The sequence below is a fragment of the Chenopodium quinoa genome, unplaced genomic scaffold (assembly GCF_001683475.1).
Source record: "Chenopodium quinoa cultivar QQ74 unplaced genomic scaffold, ASM168347v1, whole genome shotgun sequence".
NCBI classification, from domain to species: domain Eukaryota; kingdom Viridiplantae; phylum Streptophyta; class Magnoliopsida; order Caryophyllales; family Amaranthaceae; genus Chenopodium; species Chenopodium quinoa.
Window position 1 is genome coordinate 1,024,236 of NW_018744062.1, and position 15,399 is coordinate 1,039,634.

General features: G+C 35.8%; 3 protein-coding genes and 1 long non-coding RNA gene across 7 annotated transcripts; all 4 read left to right on the plus strand.

Annotated features, from left to right (window-relative positions):
• The first annotated feature begins 230 nt into the window (after positions 1-230).
• Positions 231-4,749, plus strand: LOC110690683 (probable serine/threonine-protein kinase PBL1). The gene is made up of 5 exons (XM_021867545.1): positions 231-712; positions 1,870-2,534; positions 2,667-2,924; positions 3,198-3,317; positions 3,753-4,749. Exons 2-5 carry the CDS (start codon positions 1,911-1,913, stop codon positions 4,371-4,373), a joined length of 1,623 nt encoding a protein of 540 aa, XP_021723237.1. The 5' UTR covers positions 231-712; positions 1,870-1,910; the 3' UTR covers positions 4,374-4,749.
• Positions 4,750-6,066: 1,317 nt separating this feature from the next.
• LOC110690780 (transcription termination factor MTERF15, mitochondrial-like) lies at positions 6,067-7,065 on the plus strand. Its single transcript, XM_021867671.1, has 3 exons — positions 6,067-6,071; positions 6,125-6,348; positions 6,548-7,065. Exons 1-3 carry the CDS (start codon positions 6,067-6,069, stop codon positions 7,063-7,065), a joined length of 747 nt encoding a protein of 248 aa, XP_021723363.1.
• Positions 7,066-9,108: 2,043 nt separating this feature from the next.
• Positions 9,109-10,235, plus strand: LOC110690684. Its single transcript, XR_002505137.1, has 2 exons — positions 9,109-9,528; positions 9,757-10,235. It is a non-coding gene; the product is annotated as an uncharacterized LOC110690684 (long non-coding RNA).
• A 382-nt stretch (positions 10,236-10,617) lies between these two features.
• On the plus strand, positions 10,618-14,497 carry LOC110690685. Of its 4 annotated transcripts, XM_021867547.1 has the most exons (3): positions 10,619-11,452; positions 13,284-13,375; positions 14,064-14,497. In XM_021867547.1, exons 1-2 carry the CDS (start codon positions 11,099-11,101, stop codon positions 13,368-13,370), a joined length of 441 nt encoding a protein of 146 aa, XP_021723239.1. In that variant the 5' UTR covers positions 10,619-11,098; the 3' UTR covers positions 13,371-13,375; positions 14,064-14,497. The 4 variants fall into 4 exon arrangements, with proteins under 4 accessions (XP_021723238.1, XP_021723239.1, XP_021723241.1 ...); XM_021867546.1 differs by having other exon boundaries at positions 10,618-11,452; positions 13,284-14,497; XM_021867549.1 differs by lacking the exon at positions 13,284-13,375 and having other exon boundaries at positions 10,620-11,452.
• Positions 14,498-15,399: the final 902 nt, after the last annotated feature.

A 15,399-nucleotide genomic window follows, 5' to 3' on the forward strand; every position in this document is an offset into this window, starting at 1 on the left:
TTGTTCTCTTATAAAATATTCAGTTCAGTTCAATTCAGCTCAGCTCCTAATTTTCTTCTCTTATAAAATATTCAGTTCACTTCAGCTCAATTCAGTTTAGTTCAGCTGAGTTCAGTCAATGAGAACAAGCCCTAAGAGTAGAGTCCAAAATCCAATAATATAAGAGCAAAACCGTCATTTCACATAGGGGTAAAATCGTCTAAAACCTTAATTTCTAAAAGGGAAGTACTAGTACAAAAATCTGTTGGGCTTCATTTCAATATTTTGATTACACAACCTCTTTTTACTTCATCAAATTTAATGATGCCATCACACTAATTTTATTAAATACAGTTATACAGAATACAAATCCTTCAAAAAAAAGAAAAAAAAAAACAATTTTATAAAAAACATTAAATTAATTTTAAAAAAGGTATTTAAAAATCCAAGTTCTTATGGTAGGTTTGACCACTGCCTCATTGGGTCCGCCTTTCTTTCTCTACTTTCTCTCTCTATCTTTCCTCCACTCCGAAACTTGTTCAATTCATAGTATTACTAGTACTTGTATATTTTCCCTTTTTTTTTTTTGGCATTTGGAAAAATCTTTATGACCTTTCCTCATTTCTTCTTCAGCTTTCATTTGACTTGCTGGGTTTTTAATTTTTCATTGCATTTCCTACTTCCTCACCAATAAAGATCATAGCTTTGATTGTATAAAGTTAGCTAATTTCAGGTATTTTTCTTCTAATTTTCCTTGTATTTTTTTGGGCTAATTTGTTCAATTAAAGTTGTGCAATTTGTTTACATTTAATTAAATTTAATTGAGCTGCTAGTTTGATCCATTATACTTATTGGGGGTTTTATTTTTTATTTGGAGTTTATGTTTTTTCTTTTTTTTTTTTTTTTGAATTTGGGGTTTTGTTGTAGATTAGTTCAATTTTGGGTTTTTGTCATTAATCTTGTTTGCCAGGATGATTTATGGGTGTATTTTGGATCTGGGTATTCTTAGTTTTCCCCCTTTTTTGGTTGTACATAGAGTTGCAAAGTTAGTGATGTAGACGGGATTCGATCTCGAGTATCGGGTTATGTGTTAATGATGAATATTGATAGTGTACTTGCTGTAATAATCTACAGGTGATTCAGATTCGTTTTAACTTTTTGCTGGCGGATTTTCAGGGGGACTTACAGTTGAATGGATAAAAACTTTGACAATTCTAATTTGGAATTAATATGCTTTTTTTGAAATAGTACTTGTTTGCTTGTTATACTTTTCAATATCTATTCATGGATGTTTTTTTTTTTTTTAAACATTCAGTTCTTCTTTAAATCAGAGGTGAGTGGGGCAGTATGGTGTTAAGAAATAATAGAATAATTTGATGTTAAGCTTCTTACTTATATTTCTGGATTCTGTTGTAGTTTAGCACTATAAATTCGAACTTATATGGAATTTTAATCTGGTTGAGCGGCTGGTATGAATGAGGTTGATCGAGTTAATCGATTTTTATGTTCATATGGAGGCATAGGAATGTTTAATTGGTTCTAATTTGTTGTCTTTTAAGGATAGGTGATGTTATTGATTGGATGTTAGTAGTCTATCGAGTTGTGAGAGGCAATGCCACAAGCTTTAGGTTCCTTGGCTGTAGTTTAGGAGCTTTGGTTATTAGATAAGGCATCATTATCAGTTTGACTTCTTATTTTACATATGTGTAGCCGACTCCATCGGTCCATCCTATTGGGATTAAGGCTTTCACATTATTGTTGTTTGTACCTGTATGCTGTAAAATGTTTTCAATTATGCTGTTATTTTGGTGTGGTGAGATTTCAGTAATTGATACAGCAAACCGTGTTTTTTTGGTCGATGCTCATTTTCTGTTTTCACATGTGTCACAGGATTTTAGATTGAGTTACATGCTTGAAGAGTTGTGAATAAAATGGGTTGTTTCACGGTCTTAAAAGGTAAAAAGAAGAAGACTGATCATAGTGTACATATCAAACGTGTACTCCCCCAGGAAAGTACACCAACAACCCTTCCTGAACCACAAATCCGCAGTCATGCCCTGCAATCAGCCCCTCCAAGTTTTCGCACCAGAGGGCAGCCTGCTCAACCCACAGAAAAATTGACTAGTAATAGGATGCGTGCACTTTCTGCGCCATCAAGTTTTCATGGAGAAAGAGAGTTGTCATCAACTGAATGTGAAGAGAGAGAAGAGCCGAGATCCCATGTACTATTACCACAAGAACAAAGATCGCCTAGTCCACAGCCTCTCCCTCTTCCTTCGCCTCATGTATCTGGCTCCCTGAAAAGTACAGGAAGCTTTAAAGTGAGAAATTCCAGTGGCCCCTTATGTACTTCAGGTCCACTGCCTCTACCTCCATCAGGAACACTTCGAAATTTTTCCTATGAAGAAATTACATCTGCCTGCCACAGTATTTCATCAGAAACTTGTACATCCGAGAGTCTTTCTTCAACTATGTTTAAGGCTTCCTTCTGTGATGCTTCTTCTAGTGTGAGAAAGATTGAAGCCACTGTTACCCGGTTTTATCCTACAGCTCAGGTAACTTGTTTTTGCATTGTATTATGTGAATGCAATGAGACTATAACCGTCAATGTTTTTTGAGAAATTTTACACAGCAAGTTCATTTTGAGGATTAATACTAACACACATGCTGTTGTTTGGGTCTTATAGGGTTTAAGGGATTTTGTGAATGAGGTGAACACACTTGCATCTCTTCAACATCCCAACCTATGTAAGTTGCTTGGTTATCATGCACGAGATGGCTCTGACCAGAGGATATTGGTCTATGAAAGGCTACATCATGGAAGCTTAGATCGGTTATTATACGGTAGATCAGATGGTCCTCCAATTGATTGGAATACGAGAGTAAAAGTAGCTTTATGTGCCGCTCAAGGACTTACCTTCTTACATGAACAAGGTCCATTCCAGGTAATTGCGATCTATATCCATGCCTTTCTGGCGATGAATACATTTAATGTTTGCTGTCTATTGGAGCTTATTATATAACTGTGATAATTATGCTTTGAAACTTCCAAAGAAAAATCTTTAGATACCGTGTAGCAATCAAGTTTTGTATAGTACAGTCTTTGGGTACGTCGCTATATGTATAATTGTCTCATTGTTGACAAATCGATTGATCTCAGTTGTTAAAGAGGGTACAAGCTTGCATGTCTGATGGAAGCTATCTTCTTACTTCTGCAGGCAATGTACAACGAATTTACTGCAGTAAATATTCAGATTGACAAGGATTTTAGTGCAAAGCTTTCAGGATATGGTTGCGTTGGCCTCCTCCCAGAAACAGATATTTCCAATACCTCTTCGGTGAGTAATACTGCGATTGCTCTTGGTATAATAGGTCATAATCTTGTTCCTGATGTTTGCAGATTTGTGTTAGAAGTGATAAACATAAATATAACTTATTTTTGTCTCATAATTTTACACATACCATTTTGAAATAGTCTTTAGAACCATGAGATTGAGTTGAGAAAATACTAAATACACTAATCATTCATTTCCTAACTGACTGCTCTTGGATCTCTATATTGGGTGTTTTTTCTAAGGATATAGATTCTAGACTTTATACTGATGCTTTCACCTATTATATTCTGATTGCCCTCAATAACCCTGTGTACTGAGGATGAACACAAATATTATCCTTGCGTTTGGTTGAACCATCCCCGTGTAGTGGAATGTGGCTTTTGTTTCACGAAACCATTTATCTAAGATTGTAAACAAGTTTTGCTACCTGATTTTCAGGCACTAGGGAATCTTTCTGTGGAGACTGTGGAGAAAGGGTTACTCACGCCTAAAAGCAATGTTTACAGCTTCGGAATAGTTCTCCTAGAAGTTCTCACTGGACGGAAGAATATGGATAGTCGACGATCCAAAGAGGAGAGGAACTTAGTCAAATGGAGCTGGCCATTCCTTGCCGATGAATGTAGGCTCTCCTTAATAATGGACCCTCAGCTGAAAGGGCGATTCCCCATAAAAGCAGCAAAAACAGTTGCTGATATAGCTCAAAAATGTCTTCAGAAAGACCCTTCAGAGAGACCCACAATGAGAACAGTTGTGGAGAACCTCAAATCCATACAAGATATGAAACATTCCTGCCGGTTTCCTCTTCAAGAACCAGGAACTGTTGCTGGAAAGCAGATGTTTCGATCACCCAGTCTACCACCTCGCCAAAGTTATTCTCACCCCTCACCATCTAGGGCCAACACCTCTTCCATCTCTCCAACAAGGCCTCTCACTTTGCCCTTGTCACTTCCTCCTCGTGCTTGTTCTTCACTTCTTTCATTGGATGACATTGAACGCCAAGAGGCCCGAAAATCATCATCATCAGTGGGATTCCGAAGATCTAGTGTTGAAGGGTTCTGATTGTTAATATCTTGAATTTTCCCCCCATTTTCTTCGTCCCCATATGTTTTTTTTTTTTTGGGTTTTTATCTTTTTTCGAGTTATACATGATTTATTATACAGTATAAATATGGTGTTCCTCCCCTTTACCACATGCCTCATGAAATAGCCTGTGGAGGATAGTGGTTTTGTAGATATCCTGTTCGAGTGTAACCCCTCTAGAATATGCTGCAGTTTATGAGAGAAATGTGGTTTCTTACGATTTTTTTGCCCTCGCCCTCGCTTGCTTCTAGCTTGATCACCCTGAACTCTTGACTCTTGAGTCAGTCAAGTCGGCCTCAATAATCACACTGCAAATGTTATACTCACTTCCAATTTTAAGTCCTTTACTTCATTTAGCAAATTTCATATGGTAAATAGTTGTTTCATACGAAGTACATAAAGTAGAGGATGACAAATTTTTGGATTTTCAGATGATTTAAATCAAACATATTTCTTGAATTGATCTATGAGTACTTATTTTTGTTTTCTAAGTCGATACTTTTAGGAAAAATATACGTTAATGTTTTTAACTATTTGTGATTTATTTCTAATAATCCCAATTTATTATCTAATAATCCCAAGTCCCAACTAGAAGGTTACTTTGCCTCTAACAACCTTTTATTACAAGTTACCAAAGACATGTGTCAACACGTGATTGGTCTAAAAAAATTTAAAAAATAAAAAATGAAAAAAATACGTCATCTCTTCCTAGTTCCTACTTCGTTAGCTTTGTGCTAACTGACTATTAATCTCCCGCCACTGTCTCAACTCCTTTTTGATAATCTTTCTTGAATTCTATGGCATTTGGGCCTCAATTAGCCTTGAATACAATGGGTGTGAGATGAGATTCAACAATGGTTAGATCAAGATCAATGTTGTCAAGCACCTTGAACTGCCTTGATAAATATGTTTGTAGATGATGATATTCCACAAAATTGTAGCAGAACAAAGGCCCTATGAAAGTAAAACACTGAATCTGATCATGCAGGTGGTTGGACAACAATTCCGGAGTTTAGGGATGTCATTTTATATCCAATGTTCAATAAAAAGAAATTAAATAATGAACATAATTATGAAAGAGGAAGCCCCATTTAATCTCTAGGATAAACAAAATTTGTTTATCACATGACATTTTGGTACATAAATGAACAACTTTATCTAGTCATCATTAATGTAGGACCCACTTTTATGAAAAAAGTTGTTAATTTATTTACAAAATTGCCATGTGATAAACAAATTTTGTGAATTTCAGAAATTAACTTGTAACCATTATGAAAGAAGTAAAAAAAAAAAAGCTAGTTATAGTCGTGGGTCGTGTCTCGTGTTGGACCCATGTACGGAGTACTTGGGTTCTTTAGCCCCCACATAACTAATTAGTTAGTCCCATCTCATATACGAGTACTCCATATTTGTGTTTCCCTCCATAAAAAATCATTCTTTACGGCTAGCAAGATGCTCAAGCTTTGCTGCAACAACAATGGCGTCAAAGCTCTCAATTTCATCATCTATAATTTTCATAATCCACTATTCTATTCAACTTCTTCGTCAACCTCCATTAAAAAATTCCCCTTTTTGGCGAATTACTTGGTTGATTATCTAGGGTTTTCCAAGCAACAAGCTCGCTACACTTCCGCCAAATTCGAACAACATCATGTAGTCAATAAACGCAAACATGAGGTGAGTAGCTCGAAATTCGTCTCTAATTTTGATTTAGTTGTTCAATTTTTTAGGCAAAATGGATTTGACGTTTCCCAGATTCGAATTGTTGTATCTGTTCAGCCTAGGGTGTTGCTCTGTAGAGTTGATAAAACCCTAAAACCTAACATTGATCATTTTTTGAAAATTGGGTTTTCGAAACCCGATTTCTTTGAGGTTGTTTCTGTTAATCCTTATGTATTATTCAATTGTCACCCTCAATTTGTTAGGGCAACTGAAGCTTTGAAGGATGTTATGGGTAATTATGAATATGTAATTTCTATTATGAAGAAATCACATTGGACATCAATTAGTGGTATGAGTAACAATCTGATATCCAATGTTGCTTTGTTGCGGAGTTATGGAGTCTCCATTGACTTAATTCGTAAACGCTTTTCATATCAATCACATTCCCCTTTATTGAGGAAAATTGAAAAGTTTAAGGGTTTCTTGATTAGAGCTGAAAAATATTTGGGTATTCCTTTGTGATTCGTCGAGGTTCTTGGATGGAGTTCATTTGATGGCTTCCTTTGGTGAAAAGAATATTGAATCAAAGATTAGAATGTTTGAGAACTTTGGGTGTATGAGATCAGATGTTTTAGCCCTCGGTAGGAAAAATCCAATGTTGTTGGGGTTGTCTGAAGCTAGGATCAAGAGGTCATTGGAATATCTGATGAAGGAACTGGGTTTTAGCCCTGATTATGTGATGTCTCATGGTGCATTGTTAAGTTATAGTCTGGAAAAAAGAATAATACCACGAATTAGAGTCCTCTTGGCTCTGAAAGAGAAAGGTTTGATTAAAAAGGATCACGCTCCATATACTATTTTAAACCGGTCAGAGCCACACTTCTTGAACAGGTATGTGCTTCCATTTGAGGAAATCCGTGAAGTTTATGCTAAAGAATTAGCTAAACTTACAGATCGTTCTTCTATGAAACCTTCAAATGAAGGAAGAGCGGGTGACGACAAGCCCTGAAGATGATATCAGCTATCAATTGCTGTTGGTTGATAGGTAAAGTGCATTGTACAATATATGAAGTATGATTGATTTTTCATTTGGGCCATACCTTCTTTTTATTATCGCAAATGATATTACAAAAATAGATGATAGAATTGGTTGCTCTTGGAAGTGATTTTTTCTGTTGAAGAGTCTTTGTTGTCAAATGCTAGATTTCTCTGTAATAGCTGATTACTAGTGTTTCTTGAATATGGATGTTATTGTTGGTACTCTTAAAAGAACTCGAACTTTCAAATTACAATCTCTTATAGCATTGTCTTGGCTACATACCTACAATTGCTACATTCTCCTGTGCTTCATTTCTTTTTTGGTGTTTCACACGGTTTACCCTTTGGGCTAATCCGGATTCGGGGTTATTATAATAGTTCGTTTTTTATTGACATGCCTATCTACTGATTTCATAATTTCTTTTCTATGGGGAGGGGTGTTTACTTGGAAAGTTTTGGCAGATGTATGTAGTTATGTATAGCATTTTGATCAATTAATTTGGTAACCCATATTCAAACCTGATGCAAATGAGGCTGGGAGGTGGGGGGGGGGGGGGGGGGTAGGAGGGGTTAAGTATTAGCTGGCTGGGTACATGAAGTATATTCTGTTGCATGCAATTGAAAATTGGATAGTTAAAGAAGCTTGCTTTATTGTACCTGACTTACTCTCTTTATCTTCTAACTGGCCACTTTTCCAGTTTGGTATGCCTCAACTCTCAAAGTAATAGGCCAAATTTCCATACTAAGCAGATTAAACTATGATCTTTCCCATATTATCCTTACTACTAGGCTCTCGTCACTCTATTCACATATGATCAGTGCCCAACAAATTACTTGGTGTGCTGACGTGATTGCTTTAAGGTTTTTTGTGCTGTATTGCTTAACTACTTGAAAAGAGGCAAGATACGATTGTTGTATACTAGTAGAGGTATGGCTGATTCTTAGTATGTCTGTGTTTTAGGAAATTTCAGCATGGAAGAGAGGCATGATCAGTTAGTGTTTTGAGAAAATGTACGTTGAGTCTGCTTACAAGATAATCAGAAACTGTTTGTGTGTTAGTGCTGAGATCTGTTCTTGTGCTCCTGTGCATGATATATGTAATACACTGCTTATCTGACTTTGTATTTCTGATTTAACAAGGCAAATAAATATAGATGAAAGCTTGAAGTTTTGATTGATAATAGCAAGAGGGTCAAATGATAGGTTAATAGCTTTAGGCTATTATTACTCTCTTTGATAACTTAAGGTTATCACTCTCTTAGTTACCCGAGGTTACCATTCTCTCTCATTCCACAGACCACAATACAAAGCTCATACCTTTCTACTGCTATGCTAATTCCCTTTCATATTCAAGCAAAACTACAAAATAACTTAATATTAATAATGTTTGTCCGCTACTGTTCAAGAGTATCAAAATTCAGTCCTATGTTGCCACACTCCTTAAGTCCCTAGTGCTTCCTTAATTAGTTTTGTCTCATAGTGCTGCTCCTTGTACTGGGTCTATTACAATATATAATTAGATATATGCTTATTCTCAAATCTTCTTGAATAATCAAGGATATGTAGTATCTTACAACCCAATTCCTGAATAATTCCACTAACCAAATGAGCCCTATTATAGAGGGATGGAAGGAATGTTTTAACTTTCTATTCATTCTGTCAGTCAGTTGCCTCATCAGCAAGGTGGCTGTGATTCAATTGCGTTTTGCAACGACACCATATTTTGTTTGTTTTGCTTTCCTGGAAAAGAAATGTCTGCAATTTAGTGATATTTGCTTAAAGATTCCGAAATCACTGTGGACCTGTGGCTGATCTCGCCTATTTTTGCAGATATTGGTTTCTATAATCTTTGACTGTTTTGCTGGGCTCTTCTTGCCTATTTTTCCTTTTTGGAATGTAGTATCACTGTCCTGTTTCTGTTAGAAAGTGTGAGCCTTTGCTGGTTTTCCCTAGTTGTTTGTAAAAGGACCAATTACGTATAAGCTAACTACCAACCTTTCAAAAAAATAAAATGAAAAAGAAGCTAGCTAGCAATAAATCATAGTCAAGGGAGGATTCAAAGTCTTATTAGAATGTACCGAGGAACTATTGTTTCGTTTGTGAGTTAGAAAATTCATTTGTGAAATGCTCCTGTTTGCAATCTCATTTATGATAAGAAATTGGCAAATTGAACCTATTTTTCTCTCTCCTTATCTGCAAAACTATTCCAACCTAAGCTATCTATAAATGGCCTAATTGCTTCTTGCAGGCTGTGTTCCTGTGTAGTTCTAAACTTAATGTACTGCTGGATCTGCCTATTTACCATCTGTATTTTGATATTTTAAAGCTGAGGGTTTATTTTTTTGTTGCATTTAGAATTCAAGTTTTAATTATCAAGAACTTGAAGATTTTGTTTGATTAAGGCGTGGCGCTGAATTGCTGATACAGCTATAAAGTAAGCTGGGCTTCTCTGACTGTGTTACCTTTCTCTTTTTAAGCTTTATTGTTTTTGTGACTGTTGCCTCTTCTGCACTTTCAGTTTTATTAACCTTTCCTCTTTTTGTTTCTGTGTGATGCTGTATGTTGCTCCTTCAATTAACTTAGATTTCTCTTTAATCTCTTGCATACAGATTAAACTGATGCATATGATCTAACTGACCAGTTACAATCCAAATTTTGTCAGGGGTCAAAACTGTGGGAGAAGATCATGATATGTAAGAATTTTTTTAAGAAGGCTGCCAAGGATGTACATTGCATGAGTTGTACTTCAATGGTGCAACGATGCATTTCGTAGCAACGACCTAGGAGGCTGGATAAGGTGGGTGGAGACCGATAGTGAGGACAATATTGGAGACCATTTTGGATATCGAGATGAAGAATCTTACCATTGTAAGGGATAGAACTGTATAGTTGTATAGGAGTGGAAATTCTCTTCTTAGTCTTGGTTTTGAACTTTATATTGGCCGTCCTTTAGTTATCAGTTGTAAGTAATGGTAAAGGAAATGGATTTAACTATTTAAGTGTAATTAACATCTACGGTAATGCACAAGTGATGCTCCTAAAAATTTATGTTGAAGAATTTGGTAAAGTAGATATGGCCATATGGGCTTTGGCTGAGAATTGTCTAAAACTTGATTAGATTTCTTATTTTCTTTGCCTAAACTATGAGTATTGCAAAATTATAAGTACTTCCTTTTTTGTTTAATTTTATTTATTTATTTTATTTTATTTTTATTAATTGCACTTTCGACTCTTTGAAAACTATACCTATTGGTTAGGGGAAATCATAACTATTTCAAAACAATTACTTATCTCTTGTAAATGATCTCAACACCACATCTCTAGCAATTTGTTTTGTTTGACATGCTTATGTTTCTATACAAAGAGAAGATAGAATATATTAAAAGGCTAATGCCATTGTTATTTTTAAGGAAAATTGATGCATAAGCAAAAGATTCCCAAGGTTAAGGCTAAAACTACATCTGTCATAAACTTCCTAAGTTTGGCATGCTTATTGGTTAGGGAGATGTGTAAAACACTATGCAATTTGTTTCGTAATAATCGCAAATTTTTTAACACTCATTTTTATAATTATACTTTCTTAGTTTTTCAAATTGTACCATTTTCCTTTTTAGAAGTTGCATATTATTTGTACCATTTTTCACTGTGGAAAATTGCATATTAATTACACCATTTCCTTATGACGGACAAACGGAGTATTTTATTTATTTATTTATTTTTCACTTTTTGGTCGTGTTAACACACGAAATTCCCTACTTACCCTTGTTCACCTGTTATAACAACCACTCTTGCAGTTTTATCCCACCATTTCTATCTCCCATTTGTCTTTTTTTTTTTTACTTAAACGCTTTTAACATACTCCATCTTTTACGCTTTTACTTAAATTCTACACAAAACCTAAGTAGTATTTTTTTTTTTAAAAAAAAAAGTCAAAAAGTATATATAATAACATACTACTTTTATTACCTATACATACCGCCTAAAAGTTACACGTAACATAACGGATGTACTCGTCTACTCGGAGCGATCCAGACTTCCAGAGTCCCAAAGCCCAAACCCCAGCCCCTATGAACTACTCCTTAGTCAATGCTCAGTCAGTACTCCAGTTACAACAAACACAGGAAGGGATGCTCAAAATTCGCAGCAACTTCAATGGCTACCAAGCTCTCAACTTCATCCATGGATTCCGTCATCTTCTACTCTACTCAACTTCAACATCATCTTCATCTTCAATCTCAACAGAAGTCAACTCTGATTTCGCCATTTACTTGGTTGATTTTCTAGGGTTTTCCAAGCAACAAGCTCTTTCCACTTCCACTAAGCTCGCTAAATTTCGCTTACGTCAAGGTAGGAAAAAGGTCAGTGAATTCTATTTTGTTGAAACTGCCAATTCTGTTATTACATTCTTCAAACAAATTGGATTGCAACAATCTCATATTCGAAATGCCGTTATTTCTCAACCCCAAATTTTGTTGTGTAATGTTGATAAAAACCTAATTCCTAAGACCCAATTTCTTCGTAATTTAGGGTTTACTGTGTCTGATTTTGCTGAGCTTATAAGGGTGAATCCTTCTATATATTTTATGGGATTATATTCCAATATTGTTCCTGCAATCCAAGCTTTGAGAGTTATTATGGGTTGTGAACACCTAGTGATTAGAATTCTGGCGAAATCGCGTCGATTAAGGCTTTCGTATGTACCCAAAATGTTGGTGCCTAATGTAGCTTTGTTGCGGAGTTATGGAGTTTTTATTGAATCAATCCGGAAATACCTACTTAGCACACCTTACCCGTTTATTCAGAATATCAAATTTTTTGAGAATACAGTGAATAAGGTTGAAAAGGTATTGGGGATTTCTCTCGAGTCTCCACAGTTCTATTCAGGTATCTAATTTATTGACTCGTATTAGTGAGAAGACTATTGAGTCGAAACGAAAAGTGTTTAGAAGTTTTGGATGGACTGAGTCTGATATTGCAACTCTTTCATCATCATTTCCTCCTGTTTTTGGACTCACTGAAGCTACCATCAAGAAAAAGCTGGATTTTTTTATGAACAAGCTGGGTTATAAGCCTAGTTTCTTGTCAAAGAGGTATAACCTGTTAACTTATAGCCTGGAGAAGAGGATTTTGCCTAGACATAAGACTCTCATTGTATTGAAGGAGAAAGGTTTTATTAAGATGGATTACCTGCTTGAATCTTCCGTTTCAATGACCGAGTCTCGATTCTTGAAGAAGTTTGTACTACCATTTAAGGAAGTCCATGGAGTTTATTCCCAACACGCGGGTATTAGTTTGGAGTTGCTGACTTTAGGATCATCAGAAACAAATTCCAAAGCTGCTTGATGCTTGGTAAGCCTGCAATTTAGCATGTGGCATTTAATTTATTGAGTTCAGTAATCTCACCAAAAACACGCTAATGCATCCAACTAGCTGCTGAAAAATTGATGGAATAACTTTGTATTTTAACTCATCTTGGTGATTCTTGTTAATGTATCATGTTGAAAACTGCTATGATGGGACTTAGAGCTTAATGCTTATGCTATGGTTTCCTAAATGTAATTGTATTAACTTTTGGACCTCATTATGCATTGTAGTTTAGAGCTTAACCCCTTAATTATGCGTTGTAGTTTATGTTTAACCTATTTCTACGTAGTAGTAATACTGAAAGAAGAGCTCATTCCACGGACCACAATACAAATCTCATACCTTTCTACTGCTTTGCTACTTTTATTTTTTAGTCAAGCAAAACTGCAAAATAACCTAATATTAGTAATGGTTGTCCTCTACTGCTCAAAGGTATCAAAATTCAGTCCTATGTAGCCACACTCCCTAAGTCCCTAGTCTTAATTTGTTTTGTCTCCTAGTGTTGCTCCTTGTACCAGGACTATTACAATATATGCTTATTCTCAGTTCTTAAATAATCAAGGATAATTGTAGTATCTTACATCCCAATTCCTTAACCAAATGTGCCCTATTTAGGAAGGATGTAGGGAATTATTAAGTTTCTATTCATTATGTTAGTCAGTTGCCTAGTCTGTAAGGTGGCTGTGATTCAATTGTAATTTGCAAACTCGTCATATTTCGTTTGTTTTGCTTTCCTGGAAAATAAATGTCTGCAATTTAGAGATATTTGCTTAAAGGTTTGGAAATAACTGTGGAACTATGGTTGATCTTGCCCTATTTTTGCAGATGTTGGTTACTGTAATCTGTGATGTTGGGCTTTTCGTGCCTATTTTTCCGTATTGGAATGAGGAATCACTGTCCTATTTCTGTTAGAAAGAGTAAGCCTTTGCTGGTTTTCCATAGCAGTTTTAAAAGGCTCAATTATGTTATGTATACTAAGTTTGTTTTTACTAGAATAAGCTAAATCATAGTCAAGTGAGAATTCAAAGCCTTATCTGGATTTATTGAGGAGGAAATATTGGTGCGTTTGTGAATTGCTCCTGTTAAAAGCTTCAATTGTGAATTGCTCCTTTTAGCTTATGATTATAAATTGGCAAATTGAACCTGATTTTATGTCTCTTCGTATTTGAGACCCTATTCCAACCTAAGCTAGATATCTATGAATTGCTACTTGCAGGCTGTGTTGTTCTAAACTTCTAATGTACTGTTATATCTGCCCTTTTACCATCTGTATTTTAATATTTTTTAGCTGAAGATTTTATTGCATTTGGATTTCAATTTACTATTATCAAGAACTTGAAGATTTTGTTTGAGTCCTTAAGGCCTGGTGCTGAATTGCTGATACAGTCAAGCTGGATTTCCCTGACTTAGTTAGCTTTCTCTTTTTAAGCTTTATTGTTATTGTCATAGCAGATACTGCTTAGTGTTTTTGTGACTGTTGCTTCTTCTACACTTGCGGTTTGTGATGCTGTATATTACTCCTTTAATAAAGTTAGATTTCTCTTTAATCTCTTGTATTCAGATTAAACTGATACATATGATCAGTTATGATCCAAATTTTGTCAGGGGTCAGACTGTGGAAGTATATCATAATATGGAAGAAGATTTTTGAGAAGGCTGCTAAGGATTGCATGATTTGAGTCATGGTAATTGATTCCTTGATTAAAGATACTTCAATGGTGCAACAATGCAATTCGTAGCAACGCCTTAAGAGGCAAGATAATTGTTTTAGATATGATGATGGAGACCAATAGTGAGGAGAGGACAACATTTCCGTTTTTGTTGGAGATGGAGATGACAGTTAGTATATCATTCCTCATGGAGATGATGAATCATACCATTGTAAGGAGTGAACTGTATAGAAGAGGAAATTGTCTCTTATTAGCCTTGTTTTGAACTTTATAGAATGTCTTATTAGTCTTGTTCTGTAATGTAAATGGTTTTAACTATTTAAGTGTAATTAACATCTATATTAATGCAATCTCATCTGACCCAAGTGATGCTCCTAAATTTTTATGTTTTATAATTTGGTAAAGTAGAGGTGGACTTTGGTGTTGAAATTATCTAAAACTTATCTAGCTAATTTCTTCCTTAACATGATTGGATTTCTCCACCCACCTAACTATCCAATATTTCTTATCTATTGTAAACGATCTTAAAACCCTAACCCTGAGCAATTTGTTTTGTTTCACATGCTCATTAAGCCGGAAAGTGTAAAACTAACCTTATATGAAGTAATTAACACATGGCAACAAGGAAAATTTAACATTTGCTACCTATTTAATTTTTAAATTTATCTTACTACTACCCAAATTCCAAAATTATAGATATCACTACATGTTGTCTTATGTTGTTACTATTTTTGTTGGTGGGGCCCACCCACAGTACAACCACCTCACTACCCACCGCTCCATCTTTAGCCATCGCCCAACCTCCCTTTCCCCAATCTACGCTGCTCCGAAACCTCATAGCCACCCCTTCCCTGTGCCGGCACGACGGCGCCCAAACGATCTCCTGACGCCGGCGACCCCATCCCACTCCCTTTCCCCATCACTACTGGCCCAAAATCGCTCTAAACGGGTAAAAATGAAACACTCAGTAAAGTATATATTAAGGCATTTATTTTTTCGAGTCAAACAAATCTCAAACATAACTCTACATGCAATATTTCACATTTAGCTGATTTAGGGCTTGTCACTTCAGTTTAATTTCAGTTCACTTTAGTTCTGCTCCAATTTAGGGATGTTAGTGGAGCAGGTCAAGTGGGAGACCCGCCTCATATTGGGGCGGGGCTGGGTCTTGGTTTGGCGGGTGGTGGGGCGGGGATGGGGATAAAAACCATACTTGCCATGGGTGATGGGGCCGGGCCGTGTGGGTAGATTTGAAGTTGTACCCGCCTCCT